A 20,806-nucleotide genomic window follows, 5' to 3' on the forward strand; every position below is an offset into this window, starting at 1 on the left:
TGTATTTGGCTGCTGGTGCATGACGAGTTCGGCTGGACAACAACTGATCAGCTTCAGGCTACCAAATCAACTACAGTGGATTCTGATTGCAAAGCAAACTGCAGTGTGTACTAGGATCTGGCCTTGGGATTAAGGAAAAGCCAGCATTATCCCAGTCTCAGTATGGGCTCCGTAGAGGTAATCACAGTGACACGCACTCCTTCCACCCCCTCAAAGCCATCCTCGCTGTCCCTCCCCAGACTGGCCTGTCAGACCTGGAGCCGGGCAAGCAGCCGGGAGACAGGCTGAGGAGCCACAGAGTATGGCCAGAGCCAGGTAATGAGGTTTTCTCCACTGCAGCCAGAGGGCAGTCAGCCAAGACTCCAAATCAACAAAAAATGACTCAAATAAAAATAAAATTTCAATAATAGGCAATTAGCCTTGCTAGGGGAACCGGATCTCTCTACTTCTCGTCTGTCTTGCTCTCCTTTCCACCCTCCCTCCAGTCAGAGAACTGCTTGCCCTGCATACAAACTATCCAGAAATATGATTAAAGCTATCAATGTTTTAGAATGGAAAATGTAGTTTCATCGTCTTTGGCACATCTACCCACATCAATGTGGGTAGAACTTTATAGTGAGCAGTGCCTCTGTTTCCAAATGCACAATGTCTGTACATGGTTTGAGTGGTTTATAACCCTAACTGTTCATGCAGGGATGAGAAGAGCGACCAGTATAGAGGGATTTGAAGGAGGACAGGATGTCGTTTGACTGACTGAGAAAAATAAACGTGTTTGTACCACGACTACAGCAATGTTCCCCGTAATAACCCATAGGGATTCATTTGGCTTTTACATCAGACTTCATCTATGGAATTGCTCAAACTGTCAACTCACTCCACCACTGTGTGACTCCAAAGTATTGAGGGAATATGAGTCAAACAGACTTGACATGTGATATTCATGTCAAAATATCAAATCATGAAAACAGCTACTGAGGGAAAATATTCCAAATTTAACTTACGGATAAAATAGAGATATACAGTGCCAAAATATTTCTGCAGCATTGAAGGCCCCCAAGAACAAAGTGGCCTCCATTCTTCTTAAAATGGAAGAAGTTTGTAACCACCAAGACTCTACCTAGAGCTGGCCGCCAGGCAAAACTTAAGCATTTGAGGGAGAAGGGCCTTGAGAAAGAACATGTAAAAGTTATTGGCCAGTGAGCTGACCAAAAACCCAATAGTCACTCTGACAGAGCTCTTCTGAAGATGGGAGAACCTTCCAGAAGGACAACCATCACTGCAGCACTCCACCAATTAGGCCTTCTACTGAGTTGCTTCTTTCTGGTCACTATCATAAAAGGCACGACTGCCAACTTGGAGTTTGCCAAAAGGCACCTAAAGGCCTCTCAGACCATGAGAAACAAGATTATTTGGTCTGATAAAACTAAGATTGAACTCTTTGGCCTGAATGCCAAGTGCCATGTCTGGAAGAAACCTGGCACCATTCCTATGGTGAAGCATGGTGGTGGCAGCATCATGCTGTGGGGATGTTCTTCAGCGGCAGGGACTGGGAGACTAGTTAGGATCGAGGGAAAGATAAATGGAGCAAAGTACAGGGAGATCCTTGGTGAAAACTTGCTCCATCCAGAGTGCTCAAGACCTCGGAAGAGGAACCTTCTCCCCAGTCTAACAGCACAACAACCCTAAGCACACAGCCACGACAACACAGGAGTGGCTTGGGACAAGTCTCTGAATGTCCTTGAGTGGCGCAGCCAGAGGCCGGACTTGAACCCGATCGAACATCTCTAGAGACCTGAAAATAGCTGTACAGCGACGCTCCCCAGCCAACCTAGCAGGGCTTGAGAAGATTTGCAAAGAAATGGGAGAAACTCCCCAAATACAGGTGTGCCAAGCTTGTAGCATCATACCCAATAATTTATGCTGTAGTCGCTGCCAAAGCTGCTTCAACAAAGTACTGAGTAAAGGGTCAGAATACTTACGTAAATGGGGTTTTTCAAAAATGTCAGAAAACATATTTTTGCTTTGAAATGGGGTATTGTGTGTAGATAGGAGAGGGTGGACTATTTAATCCATTTTAGAATAAGGCTGTAACGAAACAAGATGTGGAAAAAGGGGGTCTGAATAATTTCAGAATGAGCTGTATCAATGAATTTCTGTAACAATGTTCCAGCTCCCTCTAGTGGTAATCTGCTGCACCCAGAGAAGACAAATTTAACAGTGAAACTATTTGTATCGATTTTCTGCGCCAAATATCCCTGATATGAAGTCATCAAACCACCATCTACTGAAGTGGTATCGCCATACGAGCCATCCAAACCCAACTCAGTGTTCCAGATTGTGATTTACATTTGCTAATGGAAGAGCAAAGCATTGCTTTTAGGACTTAGGTAGCCATTCCCCTCTGTCCTTCTGGTTAGAGCTAGAGAACAGCCAAATGTATCACCATTCCCCTCTGTCCTTCTGGTTAGAGCTAGAGAACAGCCAAATGTATCACCATTCCCCTCTGTCCTTCTGGTTAGAACTAGAGAACAGCCAAATGTATCACCATTCCCCTCTGTCCTTCTGGTTAGAGCTAGAGAACAGCCAAATGTATCACCATTCCCCTCTGTCCTTCTGGTTAGAGCTAGAGAACAGCCAAATGCATCACCATTCCCCTCTGTCCTTCTGGTTAGAACTAGAGAACAGCCAAATGTATCACCATTCCCCTCTGTCCTTCTGGTTAGAGCTAGAGAACAGCCAAATGTATCACCATTCCCCTCTGTCCTTCTGGTTAGAGCTAGAGAACAGCCAAATGTATCACCATTCCCCTCTGTCCTTCTGGTTAGAGCTAGAGAACAGCCAAATGTATCACCATTCCTGGTTTCAGTTTAAACAGAGGGTCCTATATAAGTTTTATACAGCTCTGTATCACATCTCAAATAGTACACAGGAGTATTTAATAAAATCCTTTATTCATAAACTTGATGCAAGTTTACAAATTACTGTACATGGTCAAAATGACCCTTGCAATGAAAAACTAAATAAAACCAAAGCATGCTAACAGTGCATAACTCCATAACTCACAAAAATGAAGACAGAAAAAAAAAAAGGAACCAATAATTAGTTTCAGGACTCAAACCAAAATCTCCCAACGCACTGGCCTGTTAGTCAGACAACTGGTCTGGATCTGTATAAGAGAGCTGTAATTCACTGCACACCTGACATTAGAACAGACTTGGGGCCTTCCACGGAGTTAAAAGCCCATTTGACGTCTGCTCTGATGGCACAGGGATTTAAACAGTAAGAGTTGGAGTACTGCTCTGGGGTGGACAGAATAGTATAGTAGTCCATTAGTTTTATATCTCATACTTCTAACACACGGGTGGGACGCCCATAACTGTTGGAGACAGCATTTTTGCAATTGGTATTCTTTAGAACTAATCTGGCGAGAGTCTGTCCTACATGAATCTATAAAAAACAATCTGTTCCCAGAGATGGGGTTTACAGAGAGAGCATCTACCGACCTCTGCAAGCTAATATAAAATGATCCAACCTGACAAATCAAAACTGTCCAGTCCCCACACACACCCTAGTCCTTAGAGTGAAAGTAATTTCTGAGATATCTACATGCAAAACACTACAAAACCAGGAGGTACAGGATCACGATGATGTCCTAGATTAGAAACAACGACCCAAGACAATGAGCTTAAACGGGTGAGGTAAAGCGTTGGTTCACCTTTCTGCATCACAAGACTGATCTGAGGGATTGAATGAGATATGTGGGGCCTATATCAAAAGCAAGCATGTCCCTCCCACCTCATCACTCCACTACACCCCTGTTACCACAGTCTTACCAGTGACTACTTTAAAAAGATAGACAAGCCAAATGGAGAGCTCGCAAGCCAATGGTTACTGTAATTATAGGAGGGGAAATTAAATTGGGAAGTAAACAATAGTTGAAAAAATGTACAAAACTTGCATCTTGCTAAGTCAAGTGTGCAGTAGCCATGTATTCCTGAGTTTACTTCTCCAGAAAACACAGGGAGGGAGTTTCTAGCCGGGGCATGTTCACGATGAGGTCAGCCATGTGGGAAAGCTGTGGCACACTTGATACCAATACCTAACGGCTATGACAACGATCAACGGTTATCCATGTGTAGTAGACATATTTGGTAATAAAGTCAGTCACCATATTGGGTGAATACTAATAAACCTCTAAATGAGTCTTTAGTGCCACCATTTTTGACATAACGTGATGCATGGTGTTGTACAGGTGGGGTGGCTGACTTTACAACAAATACAAGGTAGATGGAGCTTAATTACACATTATTAGTATATTTCACATGGGTGAAAAGCAGAATATTTACTAGGAACAAGCTGGTTCCTATGCTGGTTTTTGCGACAACGGACTTCGAACAACGTGGATAATACCCACACAAAAAAAGCAACCATTAATGTGTGTAATAACATTAAATCAAATGTGTCACACAATATTCTGCATATTACTCAAATAGCTAAGACTTGGCATGCTCCAGGTTTGACAGTGCTGAGGATGGTCATGAGTTAGGGGTTCCCCTGAAAAAGTTCCTTCCATCACTGACAACCAAGATCATGAGGTCATAAGTGAATAATCAGATAGAAAACCAGAAAACCAGGTACCAGAGAGGGGAGGCAAAGGATGGAAATGAGTGGGCCTGTCTTTTGTTGAAGGCATTACTACACACACACACCTTACAGTCAGACCTGAAAATATTTTTTTTAATCAACAAATATTTGATTATTGAGCATGTGGTATGAAGTGAAGTCCACTGCAGCCGAGGCATGGATGGGCGATCTGGGAGTGTGAACAAGCTAGTTAGACCATGGATGGGCGATCTGGGAGTGTGAACAAGCTAGTTAGACCATGGATGGGCGATCTGGGAGTGTGAACAAGCTAGTTAGACCATGGATGGGCGATCTGGGAGTGTGAACAAGCTAGTTAGACCATGGATGGGCGATCTGGGAGTGTGAACAAGCTAGTTAGACCATGGATGGGCGATCTGGGAGTGTGAACAAGCTAGTTAGACCATGGATGGGCGATCTGGGAGTGTGAACAAGCTAGTTAGACCATGGATGGGCGATCTGGGAGTGTGAACAAGCTAGTTAGACCATGGATGGGCGATCTGGGAGTGTGAACAAGCTAGTTAGACCATGGATGGGCGATCTGGGAGTGTGAACAAGCTAGTTAGACCATGGATTCAAATTAGGCAGGGGACTGCACTGAGCCGTTTTCAAATTATTTAGTGTACATACAGCCTCTTAACGATTGTGTGCAGAGCCTTACTGAAAGGTTCATCAAGTTTGGGTCACTGGGGAAATTAGCCAGCATATTTGGAAAGCCCAAAAAGCACCGCTGTGTCATTGAGTAAAAGGAATGGTGTGTCACTTTTGAACATATGAAACCACAAAAAGTATTTCAATTTATACAGGAAAACAAAAAACAATAGTAGTCATTATGCTAACATAAAAACATGGTTTAAAGGTGTTCCTTTTAACTTCTGCAAGAGTATCCATGAAGCAAATGCTTTGTTATCCTACATCTGAAATACACCTTGAGAAATTGATGCCCCCAGTCTCCGCCCGCTCGAACCACAAAACCCACACAAATTTACGTTAAAAACAATTCAATCAATTCTCAGAAATACAACTTTACAAGTTTTACATGGAGTTAAATTCAACTACATTACAGTGATTAAATCCAACCTGCCTTTGCTAAGCCTGGTCATATTTCCAAAAGCAGCCTGAGAGATTGGGCTGGGTGGAGGCGGCCTCCACCTCTTGTGCTCAACAGGATATCCTCCATTAAGCCGTCTCAGTCCCACATTGGTCAGGAGTTTTTTAGCTCTCCTCTCTCCATTCAGGGTCTTTGGCTTTTGTAGACCAGGCGTTGTTTCAGGAAGCTAGCTTTAGGAGGACATGTTATTCCAGAAGAAGGAATCTTGGCAATATACAGATAGATACACAAGCACAGATATGACAGAGGCCATCCATGGGGAGTGAGGTGGTGCTCATTCCCACTACCAGCGTGTCATTGTCCATCCCAGCCTCCACTGTCACAAGGGGAATGTCACCGGTCATTCTCTGTTCCAGTCTGTGGCCGGAGAATCTCAGCCCGTCACGCGACTGACGGAGAGCTTCAGTCACTAGCAAAAGCCATGCCTCAACCTTGACCCGAAATCACAGGCAGTAAGTAAGCTCTTCTTTGCTTGCCCAGAGTAGGATTTAAGGGAGTTGCACAAGATATGGAGCTAATTCAAAGCTCAGGGGATTAGGGGTGAGATTGTAACAGAGGAAGAACACAGAGGGAGCGATTGCACAAGTGAGAGAAAGATAAATAGCGAGAGGGTGGATCCCCTATTGCAAAGTGAATAAGGTGGTTGGTCAGCGAGGGGTTTTAACCATTGGTTGGTTGGTTCTCATGGTAACAGAATGGGGATCAAACTCTCAATGAAAACAACTCCAGTTAGAGAGGGAAAAGAAAAGTAAGGGAGGGGGGGTGCTCCTAAGACATGTGGTCCCAGTGGAGGCATGGCAACGGTCCTCTTAACCATCCTCCTTAGGGGGAGTGTACCAGCCTACAAGGATCAGACAAGAGACAGTACACTCAGTTATACTGGACAAAACACAATCAGTTCATCCTAGACAGTAGGATTGATCAAAGAGTTGGATGCATTTTATCTTGACCTAAGAACAAATCACTGTAGCTGCGATATGAAACCCTATTGGAGCTTGCAATACACTACATGACCAAAAGTATGTGGACACCTGCTCGTCGAACATTGCATTCCAAAATTATGGGCATTAATATGGAGTTGGTTCCCCCTTTGATACTATAACAGCCTCCACTCTTCTGGGAAGGTGTTCCACTAGATGTTGGAAAAGCTTCTGGGACTTGCTTCCATTCAGCCACAAGAGCATTAGTGAGGTCAGGCAGAATAATCTAGCATGTCATTGTATGCTGTAGCGTTAAGATTTCCCTTCACTGGAACTAACGGGCCCGAACCATGAATAACAGACAGACAATTATTCCTCCTTCCCTAAACTTTACAGTTGACACTATGCATTCGGGCGGGTAGCGTTCTCCTGGCATCCGCCAAAACCAGATTCGTCCGTCGGACTGCCAGTTGGAAGTGTGATTCATCACTCCAGAGTCCAATAGCGGCAAGCTTTTCGCCACTCCAGCCGACGCTTGGCGATGCACATGGGGATCTTAGGCTTGTGTGCAGCTGCTCGGTCATGGAAACCCTTTTCACGAAGCTCCCGACAAACAGTTATTGTACTGACGTTGCTTCCAGAGGCAGTTTGGAACTCTGTAGTGAGTGTTGCAACCGAGGATAGACAATTTAACACACTACGGACTTCAGCATTCGGCAGTCCCATTCTGTGAGCTTGTGTGGCGTGACAACTGAGCCGATGTTGCGCCTAGACGTTTCCACTTCACAAAAACAGCACTTACAGTTGACTGGGGCAGCTCTAGCAGGTAAGACATTTGACAAACTGACGTGTTGAAAGCCACAGAGCAACAGTGCCACGTTGAAAGCTACAGAGCTCTTCAGTAAGGCCATTCTACTGACAAGGTTAGTCTATGGAGCTTGCATGGCTGCGTGCTTGATTTTATACACCTGTCAACAACGGGTGTGGTTGAAATAGCCAAATCTACTCATTTAAAAGGGGTGTCCACATACTTTGTATATATACTGTATTTTCCCAACCACTGACTGCTGTATGGAGGGATGTAATCTCAAGGTCAAATAGGATACAAGATGTGTAACTGGACATGGTAACACTCACCGTTCTTTTCATGGATCTGGACCAGGGATTTGTATGACTGCTGTGCTCTGGCAAGATTGTACTGGTTCTGAAACAAAAACAGTGCCTATATCAAACTTGTGGTTATGAATGCCCCAAGCAGTGTAAAGGCTCAGGACTAAGCACCATCACGTACAAGTGAATTAGTTTGATGAAGTCTGACTGCACGGTGGATTCCTTTCCATCAGCTTCCCCCAGAGAATTTTGCCGCTCGATCTGTTATCATGCTACGTTTGCTCGCACCGCGGGTGACCATTAATCGCACCATAATAAATAGCGTGTTGAACCGTGTGGGGATCTGAGGAGCCGGGAGCTGGGTCTATTTTCTCCAGTGTGGGTGTAATAAAATTCAGCTTCAGAGTGGAACTGGCTCTTATAAAAAAAAAGTCTGAGTCCTATCAACCCAGTAACAGAAAGATTGGTATTCTTATGTTTTTGATGAATAGGTACATTTCTGGCATTTTATTAACCATACCTACCCCCAACTTTAGTAACCTCAGGACAGATATGATAAACACTTTCATTAGACAAGATTTGAAATCAACATAGCTGAGTATCAGGTCTATGGTGTACAGGGTTAGATCCTAACTTTTAAAGAACAGATTCTCATACAGCAGGGCCCAAGATTCCTTGAAACTGCAGCTTGTCTATAAATATCCCTGTCATTTGGTCTGCTCCGAATTCTACTGGGATCCCAGAGCCAGATTAGTGAGAGAAGAGGGAGAGAAATGACAGCATTAAGTGGACTGATGTGAAGCGTCAGCATTAAGAGATGAGCAGCGCCGCACTGTCCCAGCGGCGCTAAGTAACAACGTCCTGTTTAAATGAAGTGCTGGGGGCTTACAGACACCTCATTTCCATAGAGCAGCATGGACCAGCTGGCCACACACACACAGCTCACCCCTTTATCCATGTCAGAACACAGTGTCAATACACCCTGTAGTATGCATCATGTTAACACATTTCAAAGCTCTCTGCCCCCTTAAACAAACAATGCTTACCTTATTGGCTCCAAACTGCACTCTGGCTTTTCCCTTGACTAAAGTGGCGTTGATCTGCATGATTACAGACTCTATGGAATAGGCACTGCTCCAGCCCTGAAATCAAGTGGCAATACATCGTCAATGCACTAGCATTTACCTCCACTGTGTCCACAGTGGACAAGTTTTGAACTGACATTGTGGCATAAAAACATACCTGTTTTGTGAGAAGCTCCATGCACAGGGCACCCCCTCCAAGAACATAACTTAAAGACAGCAGGTGAAAGAAAAATATTAGAATATGTAGATATAAAAAGGTGATCAAAACACCAAAATAAATCGCAGCCACAAGCACAGATGATCTCCTTTTCGCTAAACTGCCACTTCTGACATTCAGATTTTCACTGGCTGCTGACAATGTCTAGACCAGAAGAGACCGCCCTTCCGTCATGGTTAAGTGAGGGGAGCAACTCCGTCACAGTGGAAACACCGCAGAAAAAACAAAACCATTCCCCTCATACGCAGTGAACTGAACTCACCCTCCAGACAGCACAGGAGAAGCCACCCGTACAAATGGTGGATCAAAGGGGAAATTATCCTGCAGGTAGAAAACAAAATAGCATTCAAATGAGAACAGCCAACACTACCAAACTGGCTTTGCTTTCTAGTATCAGCATTGGTACTTACTTTATACGAGAAGTTTAGCAGAATGTAATCCATTCCCTCCTTTTCCTTTAAAACCTGCAGGTCACTGTGTAGGGGACTGTCTGGATCTACGCTGTTGAGCAAATAGAACGCATCATTATACATCTGCGACATGCTAGAATTATACAGTACTCCTTATGGTAAATAGGCCTAGTGCCGAAAGAGCAGTGAATGCGATAAGGCATTATCCAGCCTCATCCTGAGATCCAGCTTTCCTGTTAACTTCCTCCAGTCTTAACCACAGTATAACCGGCCTCTTTAGTTACTTACGTTCTCAGCTTGACGTGCCATTCATACAGGCTGTCATTGACCAGCTCCACTGAATAGATACCTGGAAGAGAATGCAGAGTCTGGTAAGTGACATTCGGAATCAAACTGTCATTTTTTTTATTGCAACATATCTGAAGAGCTTTCTAGCACTGCCGCAGTGGAGTACGTACCCATCTTGTAACTCTGGGACCGGTATATCTCCCGGAGCTCCTTCATGAGGCGGTCTGAGGCCTGCACTGAACCAGACACCGCACCCTGCAACACACAACACACACAGGGTAATACACCGATACCCAAACATACAGCACATTCAACGATTGGGGATAATAATGCACATACACACTGACAGCAACGATTAAATCAAATGTTTACAGGCCCAGCTCAAATATGCTAATAGCTCTGTGCATTTAGATAAAAAGTCTACAAACTCCTAGAAATTAAGAGTTATTGATCAGCATGGAGACAAAATGCTTCAGAACTAACTGGCAGTATACAGTTTGCTATAGTATATGGGGAGAATTTCACAGGTTCCATAGCAAGGCTCTCATCTGCGATAATGATAGATTTGAAGAGCTGAGCAGTAGGGACGGTGGAGGATGAGAGAAGAGCATCTAATTTATAAGTCTCTCAGAGCTGCTCACAGACCTTCGGGGAAACAGCTGTATTCTAAATCAACATTTAAGAGAGCCATGGGTAAATGTTAGATAATGATTACTATCAGAATGACTAATTACTGTCATTTAGTCTACGCAATCCATGTCAATCATGTCCTAGTTTACAAATACAGTCCTAAACAGCATAATATTGGTGTACTGCATTGGTAAGAAATTCTCTGAGTAAAACACTGACGGAAAACAAAATGGAAAATACATTCCATTCAGAACCACCTGAAAAACTGGTTAGATGCATGCACATTGGCTATATCATAAAGGGTCACTCTAGACATCCCAGTGAAACAGTGCTGGGTCCAGTAAACTGGTCTAGGTCTAACGACAGATATATTCCCCATGCATCCCCCAAAAGCGTATAAAATGTCACCTTACCGAATGAGCACTTACGTTCAAGTGGTCCTGCCTCTGGTTCTTGCGGATCTTCTCCAGGATGGCCAGGTTCTCCTTCTCGATGCCGTCATCCTCAGACTTCTTCCCATCCACTGGCTCCTCCTCTTTCATCTCATAGTGGTCCAGGTCTTCAATGTCCTGCTGGCACAACACACAACGACAAGATAAGAGCATTAGAAGACATGTTTAACTTCAAGTTAACACTTCAAATGTGTGTGATTGGTATTGACTATCTAGTCGAGCTTGACATCCAGCACGACTCAGCTCAAATCAGCATGGTAATGTGCAGCGCGATATGTAATGACATTTATTTGAAAAGGGATAAGGACCTCTCCCATATCCTCTTCTTCCTCCTCTTCGGACGTGACCTCGTCTGTGACCCCATGCTAAAGAAACGCAACAGAGAGAAAGAGTTCAGACAGTTCAATCTCATTCCTAACATGGAATACTCAGTGACGCCAATTGCTTTAGCAAGTTAGATGTAGGCCTATAGTCTAACAAAAAACCGGTAGAGATATTTGTTGGAATGTTCCGAAATGTGCAAAACCAGTAAGCGAGTTTCTGCGTAGTCAGAAACAACATTCCTCTACTGTACAGGTAGCTACTATTTAACATTCAACCTCTGATTCAGTCACTCTAATGACTAAGTAGACTATTTTTTACATGTATTTTACCTTTATTTAACTAGGCAAGTCAATTAAGAACAAATTCTTATTTTCAATTACGGCTAAGAACAGTGGGTTAACTGCATTGTTCAGGGGCAGAACAGATTTTTTTATTTTTTTACCTTGTCAGCTCGGGGATTCGATCTTGCAACATTCGGGTTACTAGTCCAACGCTTTAACCACTAAGCTACCTGCCACAACCGTAGCCTTCGGTTGTCTGTTCATTGGTTACGAGGCAATTTATGCTAGCACCACACACTGTCCCCTCCCACAGGAAGAGTCTATTGATTCCATCCCCGGGACTCTGTACTAATCATTAATGTCTGTGCTGATGGACGGTTTCAGGACTGTATTAGGTTCTTCATGCAGGTTTTTAAACCCTTTCATTAGCTAAGTGTCTTCAATCTCCTTGGTAGCTTCCGGCAATAAAATTAAACAAAAGGATTAGGCACATGACTCACTTCAGGTATGTGAAAGGAGATGGTTTTCATGAAAAAGCCTCTGGTTATTTTTTACTTCAATGCCATCCAACGGAAAAATATACAGGCCTAGTAGTACTTGAAAACCAGAAAACATTTTGAGTGGACATTAGGCGTCCTTACCTTTCGGTCTTGTCCTACAGGGCCGGCAGGGAGGGGCTGGTCCAGCATCTCTACATCTGGGTGCTGGGGCAGGTTGTACAGCCGACAGAGGTCACAGATGAGCCGCTTTAGCTGCTGCAGGAGCTGGGGGACCGAGGGACAGTACCAGCAGGCACAGTTTGAGTTGGGGAGCACAGGCAGCAGCACTAGATAACACAGCAGAGATACATTGCCGTGAAAAAGGATTTGTCCCCTTTCTGATTAACGAATGCTAATCAGATCTTCAACCAAAACCGAATATTAGATAAAGGGAACCTGAGTGAACAAATAAAACAAATTAGATACTTATTGAATTTATATAATAAACAAAGTTATGCAACACCCAATGCCCGTGTTAAAAAGTAACTTCCCCCTTACACTCAATAACTGGTTGTGCCACCTTTAGCTGCAATGACTGCAACCAAACACTTCCTGTAGTCGTTGTTGATCAGTCTCTCACGTCGCTGTGGAGGAATTTTCACCCACTCCATCTAAAACTGATTCAACTCAGCGACAAGTGGGTTTGAGCACGAACTGCTCGTTTCAGGTCCTGCCATAACATCTCAATCGGGTTCAGATCTGGACTTTGACTGGACCATTTCAAAGCTTCAAATATGTTTTTTTTTCATCCATTCTGATGTAGACTTGATTGCGTTTTGCTGTATAAACCAGCTGCACTTCAGCTTATACTCAGACGATACAGACCAAAATTCATGGTTCCTTCAATGATTGCAAGTCATCCAGGTCCTGAGGGAGCAAAGTATACCCAATCCAACACACTACCACCACACTTGATCATTGTTATGAGGTTCTTATTGTGGAATGCAGTGTTCGGTTTTCACCAGAAAACTGGAAATCTACATCAGAATGGCTGAAAAGCAACAAAATTGTACATTTTGGAATGGCCTAGTCAATGTGCAGACTTAAACCCACAAAGGTCGCGGAGTTAAAGCAGTTCTACATAAAAGCGTGGGGCAAAGTTTGTTGCAAGAGACTGATCAAATGCTTCCTGTAGTTGTTGGTTGTAGTCATTGCAGGAGGAACAACCAGGTACTCTGTAAGAGGAAAAATAATTTCTCCACACAGGGCATTGGATGTGGAATAAATGTAATCAATAATTATAAAATGGTTATTATTTGAACACAACTTCCCTTGATCTTATATTAGGTTTTGATTGAAGATCTGATAACCTTCAGTGTAAGAAAATATGCAAAAACAGAAAATCAGAAAGGGGCCAAATACTTATTCACTGTATTGTACCTTCACCACGGCACACCTTCAGAGACCACGTGAAAGGTAAGATTGTGTCAGGGAATGTCAGACACCTCAGCAACAGTAACTTATTGCAGAAATGTGTACCTCTGCAAGCTTCCCAGTATTGCTATAGAAGAAATGTATTCTACTGAATGTAGGCCTGGTCCATACATAGTGAAAATGTTGTATAATGCATGGTGCAACAGAAAATCTAAACACCACAGATATCTTTGAAAAAAGTACAATAAAATGCAGATCTGGTGGGCTACAAACAGAACATGCAGTGTGATTAAGTAGGATAAGTCAAAGAATGTAGCTACATAAGCCGATCTAGCCTACAGAGAACTCAGTGTTTCCCCTAGGATTTCTTTCAGCAGTGGAAAAGAGGGGGGGGGGGGGGCTTGCTCTTTGCTGGTGGAGTCTGGGGGCATGCCTCACAGTTGTTCTACCCGAAAAATATCTCTGGGAGAAGGGCTTCGAAGGGCACAGCGGTCTAAGGCACTGCATCTCAGTGCTAGAGACGTCACTACAGACCCAGGTTCGACCCCGGGCTGTATCACAACCGGCCGTGATCGGGAGTCTCATAGTGAGGTGCACAAATGGCCCAGCATCGTCCGGGTTAGGGGAGGGTTTATGCATCATTGTAAAATAAGAATTTGTTCTTAACTGACTTGCCTACTTAAAGGTGAAATAAAATCAATAAAAGTAGTCACTTGTGATACATTCTACTCTAAAATACATTCTACTCCAAAATACATTCTACTCCAAAATGAATGAAAATGTTGACACCATTTGATATAGAAGGGATTGCGCCACTGCATTGTAAGGAGAGGAGCAGGCAGTGGCTCTGTGCTCATGGCTCTCATTTGCGCCACTGCTCACTCTATTTGCAATAAATATACCTTGTAATGCTTATCTTAAAAGAGACTCTCCAGGACTTTTGAATACACAAATTAGAGCTCACGAGCAACAAATGGTTCCTGAAAGGTGCGTACCGTGTCACACATGTGCATATAAGTGCACTAGGTGTGTGACAAATGGACAATTTTCCTTAACGTTTAAAACCTGCAATTATTTATTTCTTATTGGTTACTAGAAAGTCATAAAATTCCACAATTTACAATGCATAATAACAGCCCTATTACATATGCATGACTCCTAGGGCCAGGCAATGAAGTTATCTACCGCAACCCTTTACAGACTTAGCTACGGTAAAATAGCAATGGTTGACCATTGGTAACTTCACAGAAAATTTGCAAAATGTGACAGTGAAATTCTGCTCCGGCATAAAATTTTCTGCATTTTCCCCCCAACAACAAACATCGCTGATTGATGTGCTGCTGTGTTTTTTACATGTTTTTTTTATAGTATGGTTGATAGATGTGTTTAATTTCTACTAAAGTTCTAGGTAAGTCACGGTATTTAACAAACTTTAAAGTACTTTTTTAGGAGCGATTGGTCACCACGCAGGGAGCAGCTCAAGATTGTTTAATTGATAGTTCTGGTTGCCTGGTAATGGATGTTAATCCAACTTCAGAAGCCTTATTCCTTTACAGATAAGTAAAATGCCCATTCATATCTCCAGAAAAGGTTTTGTGTCGGCATTTAAAAATCTGTAAGTGTAGCCTACCCTAATAGACAGACAAACAAGCTGTAGCTCTTTCAAGGGACCACATTCCATTATGTCTGAAAAGGGTCATCGATTAAGGATAGCCTATCGTAATTTTTAAAAACTAAGATTAGGCTACCCCGTGCTCGCAAGAAGAGGGCACGACAAAACCTATTCCCTCCCAGGAGACTGAAAATATTTGGCATGGGTCATCAGAACCTCAAAAGGTTCTACAGCTGCAACATCGAGAGCATCCTGGTTGCATCACTGCCTGGTATGACAACTGTTCTCTCTGCTACTGCACAGCAAGCGGTACCGGAGCGCCAAGTCTTGTTCCAAGAAGCTTCTACCCATAAGCCATGAGACTCCTGAACACGTAATCAAATGGCTACCCAGACTATTTGCATTGCACCCCTCTAACTCTCTGTTATTATCTATGCATAGTCACTTTAAAAACTCTACCTACATGTACCTATTACATCAACTAAACGGCACATTGACTCTGTACCAGTACCCCCTGTACATAGTCCCGCTATTGTTATTTTACTGCTGCTCTTCAATTACTTGTTACTTTTATTTCTTATCTGTTTAAAAAAAAAACTCCATTGTTGGTTAGGGGCTCGTAAGTAAGCATCTCACTGTAAGGTCGACACCTGTTGTATTCGGCGCATGTGGCCAATAAAATTTCATTTGATTTTGAAGACTGGCCCAAAGATACTACCTCCACCACCGTGACACAAAATGTAGGCTAATTGAGCAAAAGACAGTAATTCTTGTCATAAATGATGCATGTATGAACTGCACTTTGACACATCCAGCCCGAAGTGAGAGGTATAAAAAAATACTTAGGCTAGTCATCAGAGCAGGTCTTTAAAAGAATAGGGCTTAATTGCCAAACCTTGCACTTATTCTACTTACCCAGGGTCAGATGAACTCATGTGCAGTTTGAAGGAAATTGAAGGTAGTGTCGCAAACCACTGCTAACCAGCATTTGCACTAACACAGGTCAGCAACTTCCTCCAAACTGCATGCAGAGATACAAAAGAAAATGGTATCCATGAATTCATCAGACTCTGGGTAAGTAGAAAAAGGGCTTAATTGCCAAGTAAGTCTCCGCTGCAAAATAAATATAGGGGAAACCCTGGAGAACTGATTGGCACAAAAATGGTGATCTCAAAAGTCATCTTATTTCGCTAGCAGAGCCTGGAATACGTTCCGCGATTCATAAAAAGGCATTGAGGAGTATACCACCTCAGTCATTGGCTTCATCAATAAGTGCATTGACGATATCGTCCCAACAGTGACCGTACGTACATATCCCAACCAGAAGCCATGGATAACAGGAAACATCCGCATTGAGCTAAAGGCAAGAGCTGCCGCTTTCAAGAAGCTGGACACTAATCCGGACACTTGTAAGAAATCCTGCTATGCCCTCAGACGAACCATCAAACAAGCAAAGCGTCAATACAGGATTAAGAATGAATCCTACTACACCAGCTCTGACACTCGTAGGATGTGACAGGGCTTGAAAACTATTACGGAGTACAAATATAACCCAGCCGCGAGCTGCCCAGTGATGAGAGTCTACCAGACGAGCTAAATGCCTTTAATGTTAGCTTTGAGTCAAGCAACACTGAAGCATGCATGAGAGCACCAGCTGTTCTGGATGACTGTGAGATAACACTCTCAGTAGCCGATGTGAGCAAGACCTTCAAACAGGTCAATGTTCACAAAGCCGCGGGGCCAGACAGATTACGAGGACGTGTACTCAAAGCATGTGCGGACCAACTGGCAAATGTCTTCACTGACATTTTCAAACTCTCCCTGACAGAGTCTGTAATACCTACATGTTTCAAGCAGACCACCATAGCCCCTGTGCTTAAGAAAGCGAAGGTAACCTGCCTAAATTATTACTGCCCCTTAGCACTCACGTCAATAGCCATGAAATGCTTTGACCGGCTGGTCATGGCTCACTTCAACAGCATTCTCCCAGATACCATAGGTTAAACTCCAATTCGCATACTACCCCAACAGACCCATAGATGACACAATCTCAATAGCACTCCACACTGCCCTTTCACACCTGAACAAAAGGAAAATCTATGTGAGAATGCTGTTCATTGACTACAGCTCAGCATTCAACACAAAGCTCATCACTAAGCTAAGGACCCTGGGACTAAACACCTCCCTCTGCAACTGGATCCTGGACTTCCTGACGGGCCGCCCCCAGGTGGTAAGGGTAGACAACAACACGTCTACTACACTGATCCTCAACACTGGGGCCCCTCAGGTGTGTGTGCTCAGTCCCTCCTGTACTCCCTGTTCACCCATGCCTGCGTGGCCAAACACGACTCCAACGCCATCATTAAGTTTGCTGACGACAACAGTGGTAGGCCTGATCACCAACAACGATGAAACAGCCTATAGGGTGGAGGTCAGAGACCTGGCAGTGTGGTGCCAGGACAACAACCTTTCCCTCAATGTGAGCAAGACAAAGAAGCTGATTGTGGACTACAGGAAAAGGAAAGCCGAACAGGCCCCCATTAACAACGACGGGGCTGTAGTGACTCGGGTCGAGAGTCAAGCTCCTTGGGGTCCACATCACCAACAAACAATCATGGTCGAAACACACCACACTGTTGGAGTTTGTCTGTCAAGAAAACCCATCCCTCCGGTTCCACCGAGAGACACTCTCGACACTCATACCAAACATGACAGAGGGCTGTCCTATGATGTTTAAGTGACATGAGGGTGACTTCAAAACCTCAGCTGCCTAACAGCTGAAACTAAGACAAGAGGAAACAGGCAGAGAACCTGTCCTGCAGCAAAGTACCTCCCTGAATTGGTCTGACATTCATCTCCCTTTAACCTCCAAGACAGGTTGGAACAGCAGTATAAAATTACCCAGCTGTCACTCAACTTTCCTATCAGAACTACTTTACCCAACAACACCAATACAGGTATGGTTAATTAGTCATTAGAAGAGATGTGATAGGCCGAAAAACAACATGTTTCTCCTGCTCCGTATAACACTTAGTTTAAGTTTATTTGATTACTATTCATGTATTATAATACGAATGTTTTAGTTTGGATACGAGCATATGCTAAATGACAAAATTGTAAACAAATAATTCAAATATATTGTCATAATCAGGTTTCATTATCTGAACACTGGGAAGTCTCCTTCCAAAGCATTCACATACTATATCAAAGGCTGGGATTGAAATAGTAGTCAAATAATGATTTAGCACCACAATAATCTGCCTTCATTTGATGGCTTGGCTCAGCAGGCCGGCGTTGTGACATCATGCACAGAGAATGCTCCTACTGAGCTACAGCCTTGCCCATTAAAAGGGATGGCTAGTTTAGGTAAACTGCTGTTTTTGCATGAGGACGAAAAGGACAGTTGTTCAATCTTCTCAGTGAAACTTTTGGGATAATGAGACAATTCAGAGTACAACGCATTTCTCATCCCTGGATTGAAATATGTTTTCCAAACCATATCTCGCGATGGCTCTGCAGAGTCTTAATCTACACAGGAATGCTGTCTGACCCTAGTGCATCTGTAAGCAACAGGGTCGGATCTGCTGGCTCTGCTATAAGTCTAGGCTCAACCAAGTGCTTGTGATGAAATAGCACAGAATAGATAGACGTTACTAGACATGAAAGAAGATGCAAAATGTTCAGAAGAATACACTCCACCATCAACTGTTAGTTATACTAGTTGCAGGGCTGAGATATTACCAGGGTGCTGCCCTTTCTGACATCCTCCAGGCGCTCCAACACTTGTGTCAGGCTCGGGTCATCAGAGTCCACAAACCAGATTGGAGGTGTGGAGGGGTACGATTCCTGTGACACATGGGTTTCAATGAGGAGAGAAACAAAACAAAAATACATCTGCATTATAATGCTGAGAAATGTGATAATTGTTTGGAACAATAACATTGAAATTAAACAGGAGTGTGACATTGGTATGTGTCTGAATCATAAATCTAGGAAATCTCAAGTAATTTTATAGAGACAAAAGAAATATCTGATTACTACTTAACATTACCGGAAGCTAAATGAATGTGATGGTGGCCATTTCACATTCCTTATAGAATGTTAACTAGCCAAGTAACGTTAAGAGCACTGAATTCAATCAGTATGCTGGTCAAACGAATGTAGCAAATTGGAAAATACAAACCAACAGCATACAGCTAGCTAAAAGCTGAGCTGGCAGACCACGGTCTTTTGACAAGGCCAGAAGCTGTTTGACAAGTGATGCTTTTGAATCATGCTAGCTAGCAATTATTTACTGACGTCACGAGTATAGCTAACTTAGTGTTATCAGTGACAACTGACGGGCTAAACGTTATTGCGTTGATCATGAAGCATGCTATTACAACAACCACTACGTTAGCTAGCGAACTTGTTAGACAATCAACTAACGTTAGAAAATGCGGAAGTGTAGATAGCTAACGTTAACAATGTTCATCAGTGACGCAGAAAGCGTGCCTAGCCTAGGCCCTAGCATAATGTCATGCCAGTTTCAGGATAACTCTTTGGCTAAAAGCAACAGACTTGCCTGTCTCTCATTATTTTAGCTATCTAACGTTAAGTACGTAACCTACAATAGTAATATGCAAATATTTACTCATACTAAGTTACTATATTAGAAACAAGTCAGCTACCGTTAGCTAGCTTGCTAACATGCAAATATTGGGACTCCTACTAACGTTAGAAGTATAAACAAAAGTCACAAACAAAAACATTGCATAGCCAAATGATAGCTGGCTAACGTTCGACCGGCCAGCATTTGCTGAGTGTTTCTTTAACCACCTGTCCGTTGCCTGTCCCACGCCGCCAGGCTAAAACACTGCGTGTTCTGAGCTAACCTACTGTAACAAGTTATCGCGTTGGCTAGCTAACGTACTAAGCCAGCCATGTCGCCTCGTTTCCCTACTTACCGTAATGTTGCAATGTATAATCAACAGTTTTTCTCCAGTCACATTAAACTGACAGTTTAGCTCATCCGGCTTCCAGTCAATAATTCTGAATCGTTCGTGGTTTGGATCAAAAATGGACTCTAGAAACTTCAGTTCGGCCTTCAGCCCCGAAACCGACATCTTCCACGCATCTCCGGCTGGGCTGCTGGGGAGGAGTGAAGTCGGGACTAAAACTGCAGCCACAAAGTCGAGTCCCAAATCAAGCCTTTTAAAACAACGTAATGTGAATGTCAAACCGACTTCAAGACAGGTTAGCAAGCTAGCTAACAAGCAACCAATGGAAACAAGCAATAACAACGCCTTGATTACTCGTCCGTTGTCTTTCAGTCTAGCTAGTATTGTTGTTGATGTTAGCCTTCTGATAGTACAATATTAAGACCATACAACGTGGCCTGGTTGAGTATTTACAGTTCTTTCAATTAGTTGCTTATTTGTTTCGCTGGTCAACAAACTGATCATGATGATGCCCGCAAAATTGTAACCCAACGCAAGCACAGTGTGTCGTTGATCCCCGGCGCGCAAGTGTGATTTCTTCTGGGGTTTAAAGATGGCGTTTTCCCGAGGCTGTAGAATCCCAACATCCAGTGCGTGCTCAGTTGAGGGGCGGAGGTTAGAACACCAAAATATAGAAATAAATAAATCACCTAGACAACTTTGAAATATTTTGTCACAGCAGTCTTTCTGTGTGGTGACAGTAAATAGTCCGTACCTGGAGCATATTGTCACTAGAATTTTAAACGTGTAGCTGGCCAAAGGTAGTCCTTATCCAGGTGGAAGTTTAGGCCAATAAAATATATTTATAATGTAATTCATGACAAGGCAAACCC

At 43.3% G+C, this 20,806-nt stretch overlaps 1 protein-coding gene across 2 annotated transcripts; it reads right to left on the reverse strand.

The window, feature by feature from the left end:
* Window positions 1-2,932: 2,932 nt before the first annotated feature.
* LOC109887006 (ubiquitin-conjugating enzyme E2 Q2-like) lies at window positions 2,933-20,579 on the reverse strand. 2 transcript variants are annotated; one of them, XM_020478535.2, is made up of 13 exons: window positions 19,941-20,579; window positions 18,736-18,840; window positions 12,111-12,233; window positions 11,173-11,229; window positions 10,841-10,981; window positions 9,953-10,037; window positions 9,783-9,843; window positions 9,495-9,585; window positions 9,347-9,405; window positions 9,025-9,073; window positions 8,829-8,924; window positions 7,810-7,876; window positions 2,933-6,593 (listed from the first exon to the last, which is right to left on the reverse strand). In XM_020478535.2, the coding sequence occupies exons 1-13, from the start codon at window positions 20,097-20,099 to the stop codon at window positions 6,562-6,564; spliced, it is 1,125 nt and encodes a 374-aa protein (XP_020334124.1). In that variant the 5' UTR covers window positions 20,100-20,579; the 3' UTR covers window positions 2,933-6,561. The 2 variants fall into 2 exon arrangements, with proteins under 2 accessions (XP_020334124.1, XP_020334120.1); XM_020478531.2 differs by having other exon boundaries at window positions 10,826-10,981; window positions 19,941-20,566.
* Window positions 20,580-20,806: the final 227 nt, after the last annotated feature.

This window comes from Oncorhynchus kisutch, linkage group LG3, assembly GCF_002021735.2.
Source record: "Oncorhynchus kisutch isolate 150728-3 linkage group LG3, Okis_V2, whole genome shotgun sequence".
Lineage (NCBI taxonomy): Eukaryota > Metazoa > Chordata > Actinopteri > Salmoniformes > Salmonidae > Oncorhynchus > Oncorhynchus kisutch.